The sequence below is a fragment of the Lytechinus pictus genome, chromosome 2 (genome assembly GCF_037042905.1).
Source record: "Lytechinus pictus isolate F3 Inbred chromosome 2, Lp3.0, whole genome shotgun sequence".
NCBI classification, from domain to species: Eukaryota; Metazoa; Echinodermata; class Echinoidea; order Temnopleuroida; family Toxopneustidae; genus Lytechinus; species Lytechinus pictus.
Window position 1 is genome coordinate 64,805,103 of NC_087246.1, and position 16,114 is coordinate 64,821,216.

General features: G+C 35.1%; 2 protein-coding genes across 2 annotated transcripts in view; both read left to right on the forward strand.

The window, feature by feature from the left end:
* Nucleotides 1-8,060: 8,060 nt before the first annotated feature.
* LOC135153253 (110 kDa antigen-like) lies at nt 8,061-8,573 on the forward strand. The gene has a single exon (XM_064095719.1). The coding sequence runs from the start codon at nt 8,061-8,063 to the stop codon at nt 8,571-8,573; it is 513 nt and encodes a 170-aa protein (XP_063951789.1).
* A 3,838-nt stretch (nt 8,574-12,411) lies between these two features.
* The window catches only part of LOC135153180 (chloride channel protein C-like), a 32,202-nt gene continuing 28,499 nt past the window's right edge, over nt 12,412-16,114 (forward strand). Inside the window, exons 1-4 of the mRNA XM_064095406.1 lie at nt 12,412-12,657; nt 13,138-13,267; nt 14,146-14,226; nt 15,049-15,224. Coding sequence (XP_063951476.1) covers nt 12,431-12,657; nt 13,138-13,267; nt 14,146-14,226; nt 15,049-15,224 — 614 coding nt within the window. The 5' untranslated portion in view covers nt 12,412-12,430. The remainder of the gene's footprint in view (nt 12,658-13,137; nt 13,268-14,145; nt 14,227-15,048; nt 15,225-16,114) is intronic.

The following is a 16,114-nucleotide window of genomic DNA, read 5'->3' on the forward strand; positions in this document are numbered from 1 at the left end:
TTTGTAGTTTAACCAAATGTTAATCAGAAAATTACTCTTTTTTTTATTCACTGGCCCCTTTGTGCAAGTCCTTGATCCGCCACTGGTCAAACTCTATAATTACCTAGCATATTATGAAGGACCAAGTTACACTTAAAGACTTCAATCAAATTTTCAATGATTTTAATCCAACATACAATTTCTTTCCAAATTTGTTTGGGTTCCACCACTTCTCTCTTTCGCCTAGCATAGTCCTGGGCAAATTTGATAGGGAAAATCATGACTTTGATTGGCTCATGCTCAGAGTAGCAGATAAGAGCATGCAAAAATATTTTTGAGTGATCAATGCTATTTTTAATTTATTGAAAAACATTTTATTTTGTTACTGGGCCCCACACACAAGTAGCTAGGCCCTAATATTTAATTAATGAAAGGGCAGGCAGAAGTGGAGACATATGAATTTGATATTGCTCTACGTAGAATTTATTTTTTGTTTATTATTTATTGGTATGTTTATTTGCATGTAAACCAGCATCACATTCTGAAGGGGGACAACTTACAATTTCAATAATTTACTTATACAAAAAAATAAAAAACTAAATTATACTATCAAACCTTAAATTTACTTGCAAGATATAAGTTAGGAAGCCTGTGACATGGAAGGTAATAGGAAAGGAGGTGCAAGCAAAAGGGAGAGAAAATGAAATATTGTTAAGAGGGATAAAAGGGGAGAGATACGTGGTAACAAGAAACAAATCTGAGGCAGAAAAGAAAAAGAGAAAGTGGCAAAGGAGGGTAACCAGAGTATTACACAACATATCTAAATGAAACCAACATATTTTCCATTTACAATAAAAACAAAATTGCAAAGTGACACAGCTTTCCATGTGATTGTTTTCTTTTATTAACAGAACACAATTGCAACAACATCACACACTTCTATGGATAACCATTATCCATGTTCAGCTGCCCCTTTTATCTTTGTTTATAAAAGTATACTTTTACATACATGTACATGTTGTTTTTCACTATTACCACTCGGTCAATAAAACTTGTTAAATGATGCAAAAAAAAAAATAGATCTTCATAAAAAATATACAATAGCACCATGGCAAGAGTATAAATCTCAGCCGGTTGTTGCACATTTGCATGGAGGCCTTACATTGTGCATCTCAAATCATACATATAAAAATGTATCAAATAATTTACAATATGCATAGACATGAATAAAGAGCAACTTGGCAAGAATACAATCTGCAAGCTTCATCACACATAAAAATGCTTTAGAAAAATTAGATCAGTACCTGGTATCCTTCCACGAAATAAAGCAGATAGCATAACAAACATTGCATAATATGACTGTAAGCAATAAGAAAGATATTTGTCGCTACATGTATTTCACCAAAATGGATACATGAAAGTATAATTGAAAATACATTGTAAAATAGAATGTCCAAGCTATAGACATTAAATAAAACATGTAACTTCAATCTGTAATCATGGGATAGTTGGGACCCTGTTATGATAGAATTACCAAAACTTAGACAATGCATGAAGAGTTGTCTTAAGTGGACATTGTTACTAAATAATCTATAACATCAATGGGCATTTAAAAAAAAATACATACAAGTAGCAACATGGGAAGAGTGTACACCTCGGCTGTTCCTCACACATGAAGGTAATACATAGACCAATATGCCTCTAACATATTATTTACACATGGAGCTAATAGCTTCATGATTTATACGGTATATATCAAAGATATGTCAGATACATGTAATCTATGAGTATAAATGTCAATACATGTATAGAAAGGGGCAACTTGGCAGCGTTCGTTAAAAATGTAAATAAATGCTTTGGATTATAGAAACGAGGTAACATGTATTTTGTTTGTATGAGTCAATACATGTTCCAAATAAAAGAGCAACCCGGCAAGAAAACAATATGTACACTGGTTGCAAACACACACAAACCTTTGTCATGCATAGTAAAAGAAATCTTGAAAAGTTAACACAAAACAATTGTGAAAACCCTGAATACAGCATTCTGTATACCCGTTATACATATTAACATTCTAACTTCCTGAGTCATGGAATCATATAGTCTGAATAATCAAATTCAGACAACTCATCTTTGGTATGTACATCCAGCATTCATAACCAACTTACATTTAGCAGCATTCGTTGAAAATGTAAGTAAAGAAAGCTTTTGAAAAAAAATAACAATACCTTGGATTATAGAAAAGATGTAACATGTATTTTGTTTGTATGAGACAATACATGTACTAAATAAAAGAGCAACCCGGCAAGAAAACAATATGTACACTGGTTGCAAACACACACAAACCTTTGTCATGCATAGTAAAAAAAAAATCTTGAAAAGTTAACACAAAACAATTGTGAAAACCCTGAATACAGTGTTATGTATACCTGTAAATACTAATATTCTAACTTCCTGAGTCATGGAATCATATAGTCTGAATAATAAAATTCAGACAACTCATCTTTGGTATGTACATCCAGCATTCATAACCAACTAAGCAGCATTCATTGAAAATGTAAGTAAAGAATGCTTTAAAAAAATAAATAACAGTACTTTGGATTATGGGTAACATATATTCTACATGTATGTTTGTATGAGACAACAATACATGTACTTTATAAAAGAGCAACCTGGCAAGAAAACGATCTGTACACTGGTTGTTAACACACACAAACCTTTGTCATGCATAGTAAAAAAAATCTTGAAAAGTTAACACAAAACAATTGTGAAAACCCTGAATACAGCATTCTGTATAACCATTATATTAACATTCTAACTTCCTGAGTCATGGAATCATATAGTCTGAATAATCAGATTCAGACAACTCATCTTCGGTATGTACTTGTACATCCAATTCATTATCGCTATCATCGGTATCAGTGTCTTCCTCAACATCTGAATCAAAATGCAAGTTTCCTGTTGTTGAAGGTTTTGCAGAAATGTTTTCGCAATTCTTGCATCGACAGCCAGGTCCGCAAAAAGAATTGTTCTTCTTACACTTACATTGTTTATTACCACATCTACTTTTGCTGCATGAGCAGCCTCTAGTTAAATATAAAACATTAGCTTTGATTTTACTTATATTTTCTTCTGTATCCCATTTTATATCAACCTCACCTTTTTCATCACATGTAAAACCATACTTAGTTATGTCTGGATAATCGAATTGCTGAACTAAAGTTTGCCCCCATACTGTACTAACCCAGCAAGTCCTTAACCAATGGAACTCAAGAGCGCTGCTACTTGGTAGCAGTTGGTCCTCATATTCCCCTTTCCAAGATGCTTTTCTAATAATTTCTAATGCTTTAAGATGATGTTTTTTTACAGATAAAATATCAATGGAATCAAATAATTCCATTGGAGATTCATACTTATTCAAGCAGGATCGGTTGGCATTAAAGTAAACACACATAATAAGCCTATAAAATGAGAGCAATCCCATATCTGAATCAATATTGATTGATGTTTGAGACAAATGACCAGGAATTTTCTCATTTTTTCCTCCTGAAATAAATTCTGCATACTGGTAAAATGTTTTGAAGAAGACATTCTTACTATGGGAAGCAAAAAAAGAAACAAAATCACAACCACTGCAAATATATAATACCTGTAAACATTTACATACATCAATTCCTATTGTTATTAGAGGAGCAAGATCAGAGTCCTTCATACATGCAGATTGCAACTCATTCAAATCCAGAAATTTATCATCACCAACTCTGGCACTGTATTGAATATGTATGTTTTTATCTTCAAACTGTAATGGTAATCCTATAATACCAATATCTCTGTCTATAGAATATATTAATATTGATGGACATGAGGTTTCATTGACATGTAGCCATATTTGAGTGTCACTCTCTTCGTGATTGTGTATAAGATCATGTCTATCTACTCCTTCTGGTGTTACAATAGCTCCTGACCATTCACTGGTCGAGTCGGTACCAACATGAAAACCCCCTGATGTTATAAATACCTGTGAATCCTTAAGTTCTTGTTGAATGATTTCAATAAATTTACGAGATAAGTATCTGATTAATTTATGTTTATTTTGTCGTATCTTAAGAAAATTCATCCAATGTGGGGGAACAGGAACATTATCCTCTATATTTTCATAAACATCCTCGTTCTGGTCAACATCATCCCTACGTTTGCGCTCTATGCCTTTGGGTGAAATCCCCTGTGTCTTACTCTGATCAAATAATATCCTTACTTCTTTGAAACCCTTGCGATAATATGGTTTTACCCAACGATTGATCAAGAAATTAGCATAGTGTTTAAAAAGTTTTATGTCTTTAAAAGGAGACGCATATATGATGTTCATTCCTTCAATGATGAAGCATGATTCACTTTCTGGCTTTTCAAAAGAATTTATAACAATTTTAAAGTCAGAAATGTATCTTTTACTAAAATGATCGTACATAACAGACTTTGCCCCTTTCCTCGGCAAACCGTCGGTAGAACAGATTGCCCTCGGAAAAGCTACAAATTGACATAAATCAGCAATTGGCTGCTGATGTTCTTGGGAATATGCTATAGCTCGTTTATAACATGAAGTTATCATTTTCTTCTCTTTTTCTAGATCACTTACTTTTCTTTTCCTGACCTTTTCCTTGGCAAAGGTTTTTAGTTTCATCTTCCGAATAACTGGTTTTTCTACTGAGGTATCATGGAGAATTTGAACATTACAATATGACAAATATGATTCTTTTCCCATCTCTCTAAAATTTAACAAACATTTCTCTTGATTTGGATTGACTGGTGCAGATGTAAAAACATGATGCAACTTGATTGTCTGCTGAGGACTGAACATCATTGTTTTTGATACTTTATCAAGATAAAGTTTTACATTAGAAAATTCTGCTTGAATAACAGACATATGTTGATCTCTGAGAAGAGAACTTTCTCTTCCAGTTCCTAACTGATTTTCAAGATTATGAATCATTTGACCTTGATATTGAAGTGTATCTGCTATCTTTTGCATATTCTGAGGCAAGCTACGAGAAAGCGCCATCTTGCAGTCCTTATTAATCAACATCTCATGCGCTTCGTCGAGGCCTACAGAGGAAAAACTATTTCCATTTATATTTGATACAAATGCACCGTCTTGAAAGGGTTTCAATATGTAGTCAGGCAGTGTATACATCATACTTAAATGCATAGGTATTAAACGTGAATAATTTTGTCTATCGCAAGCATGAAATAAAGGACTCATTTCTTTCAATGCTGCTAATCTTAATTCCCAATTTCCCGATCTAATTGCAATCCACAATGCAATATAAGAAAAACAATCTTCCATGAGAAACTGATTCCAAAATTTGAAATTTTCACACTTTTGGCACATTGATTCACGAAATTCAGAAAGTTCTTTTTGCACATTCAATGTATTAGAAAGTAATTTCTTTTCAGCTTCTTTGAATTCGCAAATACCCAGAAAAGTACCATTTTCGTTACTGAGGCAAGACAAAACTTCCTTGACTTGACTCAAAAACTCATCTGAACTGCATGAAGGAGTTAAGCCGATCTGATAATCAAAAAAACACTGCATTTGATAGAGATAAATGGCTTCATACACCTGTAAGAAAAATCTATGTGTTCTTTTGAAATTAGAACATGCCCCTAAACTCTGCAAAGTTAAGTGTTTATGAGACATCTTGGCAATGTCCTTAAGGCCAGCATCCCAATACAATTTCATTAAAACTTCTTGGAAATTTTTGAGGATATGCCAATCTCCTAAGAATGGTATTAACCAATCCATCGATTCACCACCCTCCTTTTTTATGTTGAACAGCATTCGAATTGTGGCACCATCCCCAGCTATGACTAAATGATTGGCGTTATCTTGAACATGGAATGAATCATATAAAAGACCTAGACATTTTTTTAGTGTTTCTGGAGAGTCTGCCTTTTCATTAAGAACATAAAGATAAGAAAATTTTGATTTTTCAACTTCAGAACTGTCTAATAAAGCAAATTTTGATTTGAGGCCAGGTACAAGAATATTGCTATTGGATTGCACTTCATAAAACCTTTCTGAGATATATAAAAAAATTTGAGACTCCAAATCACTCACACTTTGCTTTTCTGTTTCTAGAATTTTAAAATGATCAGCTTTCAACTTACTAGGAATGCGGGTTTTCAAAATTGGTGTCTGGTACTTTGATTTATTTGGTACTTCAAGTTCATCATAAATAGACAATCTCTTTCGAACTTTAGGTTTTTTTACATCAAGGGAAGGACTTGTGGCTAGAGATTCTTCATTTGAAACAACGGGTAATTTAGAACTGGTTTTAACAGAAAAAGGCTTAGGCTGCTGTGCCATAGCAGATGTTCCATGAAAACTTCTTGGTTCATCTGCTACTACAGCTGCATGGTATGACATTTTATCAATATTATCAAGAGATACATATGTTAAGCCATTTGGAATTAAATTAGAGAGAACACCAGTAGATTGTCGAATGTCTTGTAGTTTCTGGAGATATCTTTCTAATGTTGATTCTGAACAAGAAAATCCTAAATTATTCATAATTTTAAGAAGTTTGGATGAATTAGATAATTTTTTAATGCAATTTGCAACAATGATGTGGAATGGATAAGTATTGTCATCATTTAAAATAAACTGTAAGATAAACATCAGTGTAATCCTCTTATTAAATTTTTGAATCCCTGGGCCTGTTTTGCTATCTGGGAAAAAAAGTAACTTTTTGTCAAGGGCATCTACTGAATTATTAATGACCGAAATCTCTTCTCTGCTGCCTGTAATTCCACATAAAATATTCCAAAGTACAGGATTAAAAAATGATTTCACATCCTGAAATCCAAAGTCTAAAATAGATAAGGGATTTTTAACATAATTATCTGTCAGTTTTTTTCCTTGGCATCTTACTATATTATTTAACAGAGAAATGATTTCATGGTATTTTGTATTAGTATTGTGGGATTCACTATTGAATGAAAATCTTTCCTCTTCATTAATGTCTTCAAAATTGTCTCCCTTTTCTTTCTTAAATTCCCTAACTTCAGCTTGGGCAGCATGCCAATGGCTTATTATATCGTCCCTACTCAGATCTTTAACATAAAAAAAAATTCCTTTCCTACGAGAAGACTTGTTGATACACAGTGGATCTCCAAACTGGGTCATTATTTTTGCCATAAACCAAGTTTTTGACCGATGACACTGATGATATATAATATCAGTGCTGCATACATTCTTAAGATATTTTAAAAAGTAAAAATATGCATCTGTCAGGAAGAAACTTCCACATGATTTACATAGCTTAATAACATGCTGATATGTGAGAGCACATGCTTTAGAGATAAGCGCATTTCTGTCTGACACATTATCAAGGTCTTTTATTTGCTTATCAACATCTTCTTTTATCTGATCTAATGTTGTTTTTTGTGGTCCAGAACGTAATGCTAATCGATGGCATGTCTGACATAATACAGTGTTCCTATCTACAACAAAATTAGAATTGATTTGTTGTAATCTCTCTACAGACTCATTGTGTAGATTTAAAGATGAATATTTTTTGTTTCCAGAAGTTAGAGATAAGCCACAAACTGAACAAGATACATTAATTTTGAAATTTGAAATTTGAGTTCGATGTTTCTTACACAGACATATACTTTCTGCTATAGAAGTACAGTTTAGAGAAAATATCTCATTAAAATCATCCAATTCACACTTTGTTTCAACTTCTGATTCTAAATCACACATATCAAAGGTTGATAAAAAACACATGAGTTTTGGCTTTTTCCGACTTTTTTCAGGTGTGTAAGGGGGATGTCTGGCCTTTTTCCAGAACTTCTGCCTACAAGGATCACATATACAACTATTATCTGGAATATCTGGGTATTTACTCTTTATAACATTTATAATATCTTGGGATTTTAAAGAACAGAGGTGAGTAAACTTTGTGAGGGGTCGTGAAAGAGAACATAATTTACAGGGACCACATACGTCCTGGCCACATGGGGGTCCAGCTCGAGGTTTCTTTTCCCTTACCCCAGCGATGCATCATGAAAATTACATGTAAATGGTTCATAGGCAAGATGAGATGAGTTGCATGACAACAGATTTGGCACAGGCGGATGATAGGGCACTTGCACAGGAGGATCAGGTGGCACTGAATCCAGAGGAACTGGAGGAGGATCCGGTGGAACTGAATCCAGAGGAACTGGAGGAGGATCTGGAGGCACTGAATCCAGAGGAACTGGAGGACCTGGTGGCACTGAATCCAGAGGAACTGGAGGACCTGGTGGCACTGAATCCAGAGGAACTGGAGGAGGATCCGGTGGAACTGAATCCAGAGGAACTGGAGGAGGATCTGGAGGCACTGAATCCAGAGGAACTGGAGGACCTGGTGGCACTGAATCCAGAGGAACTGGAGGAGGATCCGGTGGAACTGAATCCAGAGGAACTGGAGGAGGATCTGGAGGCACTGAATCCAGAGGAACTGGAGGACCTGGTGGCACTGAATCCAGAGGAACTGGAGGAGGATCCGGTGGAAGTGGTGGATGGTGAATGGCATGGTGATGTTCCTGCATGATTAAAACAAGTAAAAATTTAATAATAAATAGCAGCCTTCAAAGAACTTAATCTTTATTTTAACATAGAGTTGTAATACTTAATCTTCATTTACATGAACATACATGTACATGTACATGTAAAGTTGTCATACATGTACAGATATGAAAATACTACTTAAAAAAAAAAAAAATTTTGCAAAGTGCTTTTGTTCCTTCTTGTAAAGTAAAATTCTTACAAATACAAATTTAAATTTTAAATACAAATTTGAATATTCCACACAATTTTCAAATACATGTAGACCAATAGAGCTAGTAACACATTTTACCTTACCAGTTAACATAAATGTACTTTTAATTATATATTTCCTTTACTGCAGGTTACCGTTTTGATATACTAATTTTAAAAATTAAATTCCTTACAATCAAATTTAATTATCACTATCCTTTTAGTCAGAAGTTATCATCGTTAAAGCAAAAGTGAATATGTCTTTATAAGAATTTACATGTAATCAGATTGTGATTCACAAAATTCATATTTTCTTTTCTTGATTTATATTTGAAAACACTTCAGTTATGTAACTAAAAAAGCTCAAATTCAGCTTACGTTCCCGCCGTTCACAACATCACAAGCAGAAGCTACACGTACAGTGGTGGAAAGGGACGGTAAGGAGCTTGATGGGGGTTGGTACACATACTCGAACTTCTGTGGATAAGAAAAAATATTGATAACAATAGAAATAAAATAAGTGTGCAATATAGGTATCTTTATATTTCTAATGAGACAACTTAATTTAATTCACTTGTTGAAAAATACACTGTATTGTATGGAATACATGTTCATTTATGTATATTCAAATGCATTCCATCAGTCACAAGATCTTAAAAACAACAAAAAGCATCAGATCTCTTCAATGGAGTACATGTAAGTTATTACCTTTATTAAAATTCAAGGTGTCCCAATTGAGAGGATCAAACATTACATGTAAGTGAAAATTACAATGTACATGTACATTTATCTTACTTTTCTCTTCCTCCGTTTCCGCTGGTGGAGTATCCTTTGTCTTTTCCTCTTCTTTCTTTTCCCTTTCTTTTTCCTGGCCACATATGGGGACGTTGGAGCAGGCAACTGTATTGTGGTTGTTTCATGCTGGAAACGTTCATGTTGGTTCACATATGGAATATATACTGGAAGTTTTTCTGGGATGTGGCGGTTAGGAGGCAGTACAGGGGGAGGAACGGGTTTACAAAATCTTTTAGGATGAATGTAGCCTCCTTCATCTTGAAATCGCTTCTTTGAAGTCCTTCTCTTCTTCTTGCGGGGTGACACACGCAAAACAAACTTCAGTTCCTTTATATCTTTTTTTGCCTTCCTTTTTTTAGTTGGTGTCCAAAGCCTTTTTAGTTCATGTGGAATCCTTGTACATGTAGACTTGACAATTTCACATTTGCATAAGATCTTCTTCAATGAAGAAATCACAAAAGACTCTAAGTCATAAAAATAAAAACACTTTCCCAAAAAACGCAAATGTAGACCGTCAACAGCATATAAAAAATCAGATGTAGAATAGTCTGCATTCAGATTACCATCAAATATTGCACAGTTGTGAAGAGTACGAGCAAGACGTGTCAATTGTTCATTATAATACAGAGATTGAATATATAGAAGTTCGTCGTCCCAACGAGGTAAAATCAAAGAAAAAACAATTATAGATCCTCTGAATATTTCTGAACAGGTCTTATAAAGTTCGATGAAATATTGTTTGTCCTTGTCCCAAATTCCAAAATCTAAATTGTTAGTTCCAATGTGCAAAACAACAAAACGCGTATCCTCTTCAACAGAAAAAAAGAGTTCTTTTATGTTCCTCCTTAACTTCTGAACGGTAGCACCGGGAAAATATTTCACATGATAATCAAAATCGAAGTGCGAATATGGGCAAATATCCTCTAAATTACGGAGTATCGAATCACCAAATATAAAAATCTTTTCCTTGGAAAACGACGGTGTGCAGTGATGGGAACTCCTGCAGAGGAAAAAAATATTTAAAAAGAGACAATGTTAGATCAGAGGCAAAACAAAATACAATATCTGTATTCTGTAATTTTCCCCTATTTCAAAATGACAAATAAAAGAATAAATCACAAATATTCTGATCTACCTATTTTAGAGGCATTCTCTATTTATAGCATTAGAGATGAAATCTCTTTTTTTACATTTCCACTAGGGCCTAAACTAGAATACATGTAGATCTAGCTAACTTCGCAGCTTCGCCCCCTCCCCCAAACAAAAAAAGAGCATGTGAAACTAGACATATTTATTTATTACTCCAGTCTCCATGATTGAATCATCAGTTGCCACTAAAGCACAAAAATCATACATTCACGCAAATTCATGCATATATCATTATCAGTTTTACATTTTCCGATGAATAATTAATAGCCCTACTACAGTAGTACAGCCTACACTCTACAGGGCCAGGGTTGCGCAAAAATATTCTGGCGGGCAAAATGGTTAACACCCCCCCCCCCCCCCCCCCCCTTCGTCTAACTTGCATCTGCCTAACTTATTAAGCCTTGGCCTGGCTGGGACTTAATAATTTAGTAAAAATAAAATTAGTAAAATTTCAAGAAATCACACAATCATGAATGAAGAGTCAGAAGACATTGTCATCATCATGTCATGACATGATGATCATCTAACTTGGTCTGTGTATGACCTAGAATCAACAACGGTCAACACGTCAACAACGACCTGATCAAAATAGTTATTCATGGATGCAATTTTCGGTCGTCATTAACTGTAGCAGGAATGCCAACCCGATTGGAACAAAGAATAACAAAAATCTTGGGTCAAACTCATTCACGTCGACCGTCGTTGATAAACCCTACGTAATTTAACACACATGGGGCTAATGACTCGCACAGTACACGACAGAAAAAAACTCCCGCGACATGGACAATATTTCGCGCCAGACATATCCCGATCGCTAAAATTCATCACAACTTCCGGTAAATATGAAACTCTAGCAACATTTTAAGAGCGAAAATTCCATATTTAAGAACCATGCCCCTCGTTCATCTTTAGAAGCCGACTTCGCCTAAAAGTCAAGATCGCAAAAAAATAATTTAAGACGAATTTCGACTTCAATACCAGTCAGGAACTCGGAAAATGTAACGTTAGGTCTAAAACAGTTGAGAAAAGACAGCAGAAATTACACTGAATTCGCTGCTGGGTTATGATATCATATTTGCGCTCAAAATGTGCGATTTTGGTATCAAATTGAAGAGTAGAATTCATTGAAAACTTACCCATGCATGCTGCAACACTAAAAAATAACACCAAGCTGCACGCTGTAAGTTTGTTGACCCCTTGCAGAATCTCGTTTTTTCTCGTGATACACGAGAGTTCGAATTCGGCCAAACCGGCGAACGGGAAGTTGAATGGGATCCCAGCTGTAGCTCATTAGCATACGCTGTGCGGACTGACTGATTGCTTCCAAAGAAAACCACAAGGGCTTGAACAGCCTTGCAAAAAATGTATCAAAATGCAACTCTATTCAAATGACAATAAATTTGAATTTGAATGTTGTGTTATGATTTAGTGCCTTTTTTTAACAGAAAGTTGGGACTCAGAAGGAAAACTGTGGATAGTCATTAAAACAAACAAAAAGATGTACAACGAGTCGGTGGCATATATAAATCTTGGATTTGGGATGTGCAAGACTTGTTTTTCTAATGTACCAAATACTGTGTTGCCATTGTAACGGTATATCATATCTCTTCCTCTAATTAGATCATTGTGATAGGATGGTGTATAAATAATCCTCTTCAGTGATATTAATTACTTTTTTTGACAGTTCCTCTTTATTCAGCAGGAAGGATGAAGATCAGAGGTGGTAAAGAGTCTAAGTATGGGGTCGGAGAAGATCATCACCCAACAGATGACACAAATCGATTTTTTGCCAAGGGGCGGGACTACGAAAGTCGCTTTGTCAACCATCAATATACGGCCCAGGAGCGGGAGATCTTATCAGCATATGAGAGTCTGGACTACCTTCCACCACACAGTCATGTCTATAAGAATTGGCTCAAGCAACAACCAGCTAGGTACATGTGAATGTGTGCACTAATATCTATGGCTTGTATTCTGAACTCTGACTAAAGAGACCTGAGACCCATGCCATAAAAGTTACCATTATGGTAACTTTGCCATACAATGATAACTTGCATGGAATCCTTGATTCTGATTGGCTGTTGATCAGCATTACCATTCGCTAGTAAATTTACCATAATAGTAACTTATTATGCAACGGGGCCGATATCAGAAGCCTAAACAACTATATATTATTGGAAAGCTGTGAAGAATCTGAATACAAAATTGCAGTTTTCATGCATTTTCACTGCCTTAATACCAGCTAGGTATTTTGCTTTGTAAACTTTCTAATTCTTGATAGTAGGCTTCATAGTGCTTCTCACTGACTTGAAAGTGGCCTGCCCTTTGAATATCAAAATCTAGGGCCTGCTATTTTTTTTTTACTATTATTTTTACTACTTATCCATGTTTGCTTTTTTTTTCCGCATCATCAGACTTGATTGGGATCGATGGGTGATGATGGGTCTGATCGGGTTCACCACGGGCATTGTGGGATTCCTCCTTCATCAGATGATAGATCTTATATCAGACTTCAAATGGGACAGGACAGAAAAATATCTACAGGTACCTGATCAGATTGAGCAATATAATGGAAACTGGAAATCGTCATTGACACAAGAAACGAACATGTTGTTATTAAAATTATTCAAATTGAACATGTCAATTTCGGTATCTGATTACAACCTGTTGTTAATTCTTCTGACACATTGCAATTAAAACTATGTGTCGATTCAGCATGTTTATGACATTTTCATGCTTCCATACTCTATAATTACACGCTTCAATTGATCACAGTATTGATATTTTTACAATTAATTGCATTGATTGGTAGGTACAGTTAATAGTATGTATCTATCAACTGCTAAGTTGTGTGGGGGCATTGTGGTCTCGTAGTTATGACTCTCGTCTTTCAATCTGAGGGACGTGGGTTCAAATCCAAACCATGGCGTGTTTTCCTTCAGCAAGAAATGTACTGCCATTGTGCCGCAACCCAGGTGAGATGAATGAATACTTGGTAGGAATTTATTCCTTGAAACACAATGCATGTAACTGCTACTTTGCTATTAAAAGCTAGGGTAATTATGCTGCATTACTGTAGAGTGCTTAGAGACTTCTGATAAATAAAGTGTTAAGTGAATAGATTATGAATGAGCAAGTATAATTATCATTGTGTTACTGGACCAAGTTCTTGAACTTGGCAGAAGTATGTTTCATCAAACACTGTCCTCACAGAGTTGATATCCTCAATACTGGGGTGGTAGTCTCAATGACATTCTCAAAACATGCTCCAATTCTATGATACAGTCTACACATCAATATCTATCAAATAAGTGATACTTGTTTTAGAAGTCATTCAAAATTATGAACTGAATAAAATATCATTCATTAAGTCCCACTGGATGATTTCTTGAATGGAATATTTCTTTGTGCTCTTCTTTCAGGAGAGAAGTATGGGAATAGCTTGGCTTTTCTTAACTGGAGTCAGTTTGGCTATTGTCTTGGCTGGCACTAGTATTGTTGTGGTAAGTACTGTAACAGTAGATGAATGTATGATGCAGTAATTGAATTGTAACTATCTTAATTAAAAGTTCTTTATAATATAAAGCAACTTCTAGAAATGATATATTCATAGTAAATGTTGTCTACAGTTACTTTGTATGCCAAGAGAATGTGCATACATTGTGTGAAGGTAATATTCAATTATTACTGGCATGGTAAAATAGACATAGCCCCAACCTACATCTCTGTTGGTGCACCCACAGTAAAATGACCTTGGAATCCCTATTATTTACGTTGATGAATTAAAAATGACTTGATCAAACAGAGATTGATTTATTATTAAGAAACCTGCATTGAGAAACCATATCTTAGTTTGCTATTGTTTGAATTGGTTAAGAGTTTATTTTACCTGATGATAGGAATGCATTTTATTTAGTGCAATTAGGCAACCAAAAGACCATGGTGCTAGGACCTTGCCCTGTGGAACCCACATGCAGCCCTCTTTAACCATTCTGAATTTGGAGAAAAGAATCTGAATTTCACCATTTAGGACTCTTATACCGATATGTTTATTCTATTTTTTGATAATTTTACTGTGCACTCCAATTGGAAGTGCAATATTTTTTTACTATTTTTTAACAACATCATCCCTGTTTTTCAATCAGAAAGGTTGGAAGGTCGATCTGCCTGTTCTCATGATAATGAATTGAGCTGTCACTTATTTATTAATTTGATCTCTTATTAAACATGCTGAAAAAATTGTAGCTCTTTGCAATTTATGTCCATTATTTGGTTCTAATCGGAATAATGAGCATATTTATAAGACCTGATTTTCTATTTGACAGTACTTGCGACCTTCTGCTGCTGGTTCTGGGATGCCTGAACTGATTGGGTTCCTGAACGGGACCAAGGTACGTCACATTTTCAACGTGAAGACCCTGGTGGTGAAGTTCTTCTCTTGTATCTGTGCCGTTAGCAGCGGACTACCAGTAGGACCAGAAGGTCCTATGATCCATATGGGGTAAGTTGTTCATGTTGGGCTATCGGTACTGTGTTGCATTGGTGCAAGAAAGCCTTAAGCAACAAATATTGATTTTTCTCATTAAGGCATTCATGCCCTGCGCTCTGTGTATTATAGAATTCTTTATTAAGGGCATTTTTCTTTCAATATATACCTAAAACCATACAATATCTTCAATTTTTGTCTCACCTGCATAGCAGAGTGAGACTATAGGCGCCGCTTTTCCGACGGCGACGGCGGCGGCGGCGGCGGCGGCGGCGTCAACACCAAATCTTAACCTGAGGTTAAGTTTTTGAAATGACAGCATAACTTAGAAAGTATATGGACCTAGTTCATGAAACTTTACCATAAGGTTAATCAAGTATTACTGAACATCCTGCCTGAGTTTCATGTCACATGACCAAGGTCAAAGGTCATTTAGGGTCAATGAACTTAGACCATGTTGGGGGAATCAACATCAAAATCTTAACCTAAGGTTAAGTTTTTGAAATGTCATCATAACTTAGAAAATATATGGACCTAGTTCATGAAACTTATACATAAGGTTAATCAAGTATCACTGAACATCCTGCTTGAGTTTCACATCACATGACCAAGGTCAAAGGTCATTTAGGGTCAATGAACTTTGGCCGAATTGGGGGTATCTGTTGAATTACCATCATAACTTTGAAAGTTTATGGATCTGATTCATGAAACTTGGACATAATAGTAATCAAGTATTACTGAACATCCTGTGCAAGTTTCAGGTCACATGATCAAGGTCAAAGGTCATTTAGGGTCAATGAACTTTGGCCAAATTGGGGTATTTGTTGAATTACAGCCATAAATTTGAAAGTGTGTTGGTCTAGTTCATAAAACTTGGACATAATAGTAATCGAGTATCACTAAAC

Excerpts from the sequence above, each read along its gene's own strand:
- LOC135153253 (XM_064095719.1), top strand. The coding sequence starts at position 8,061 with ATGGTTCATAGGCAAGATGAGATGAGTTGCATGACAACAGATTTGGCA.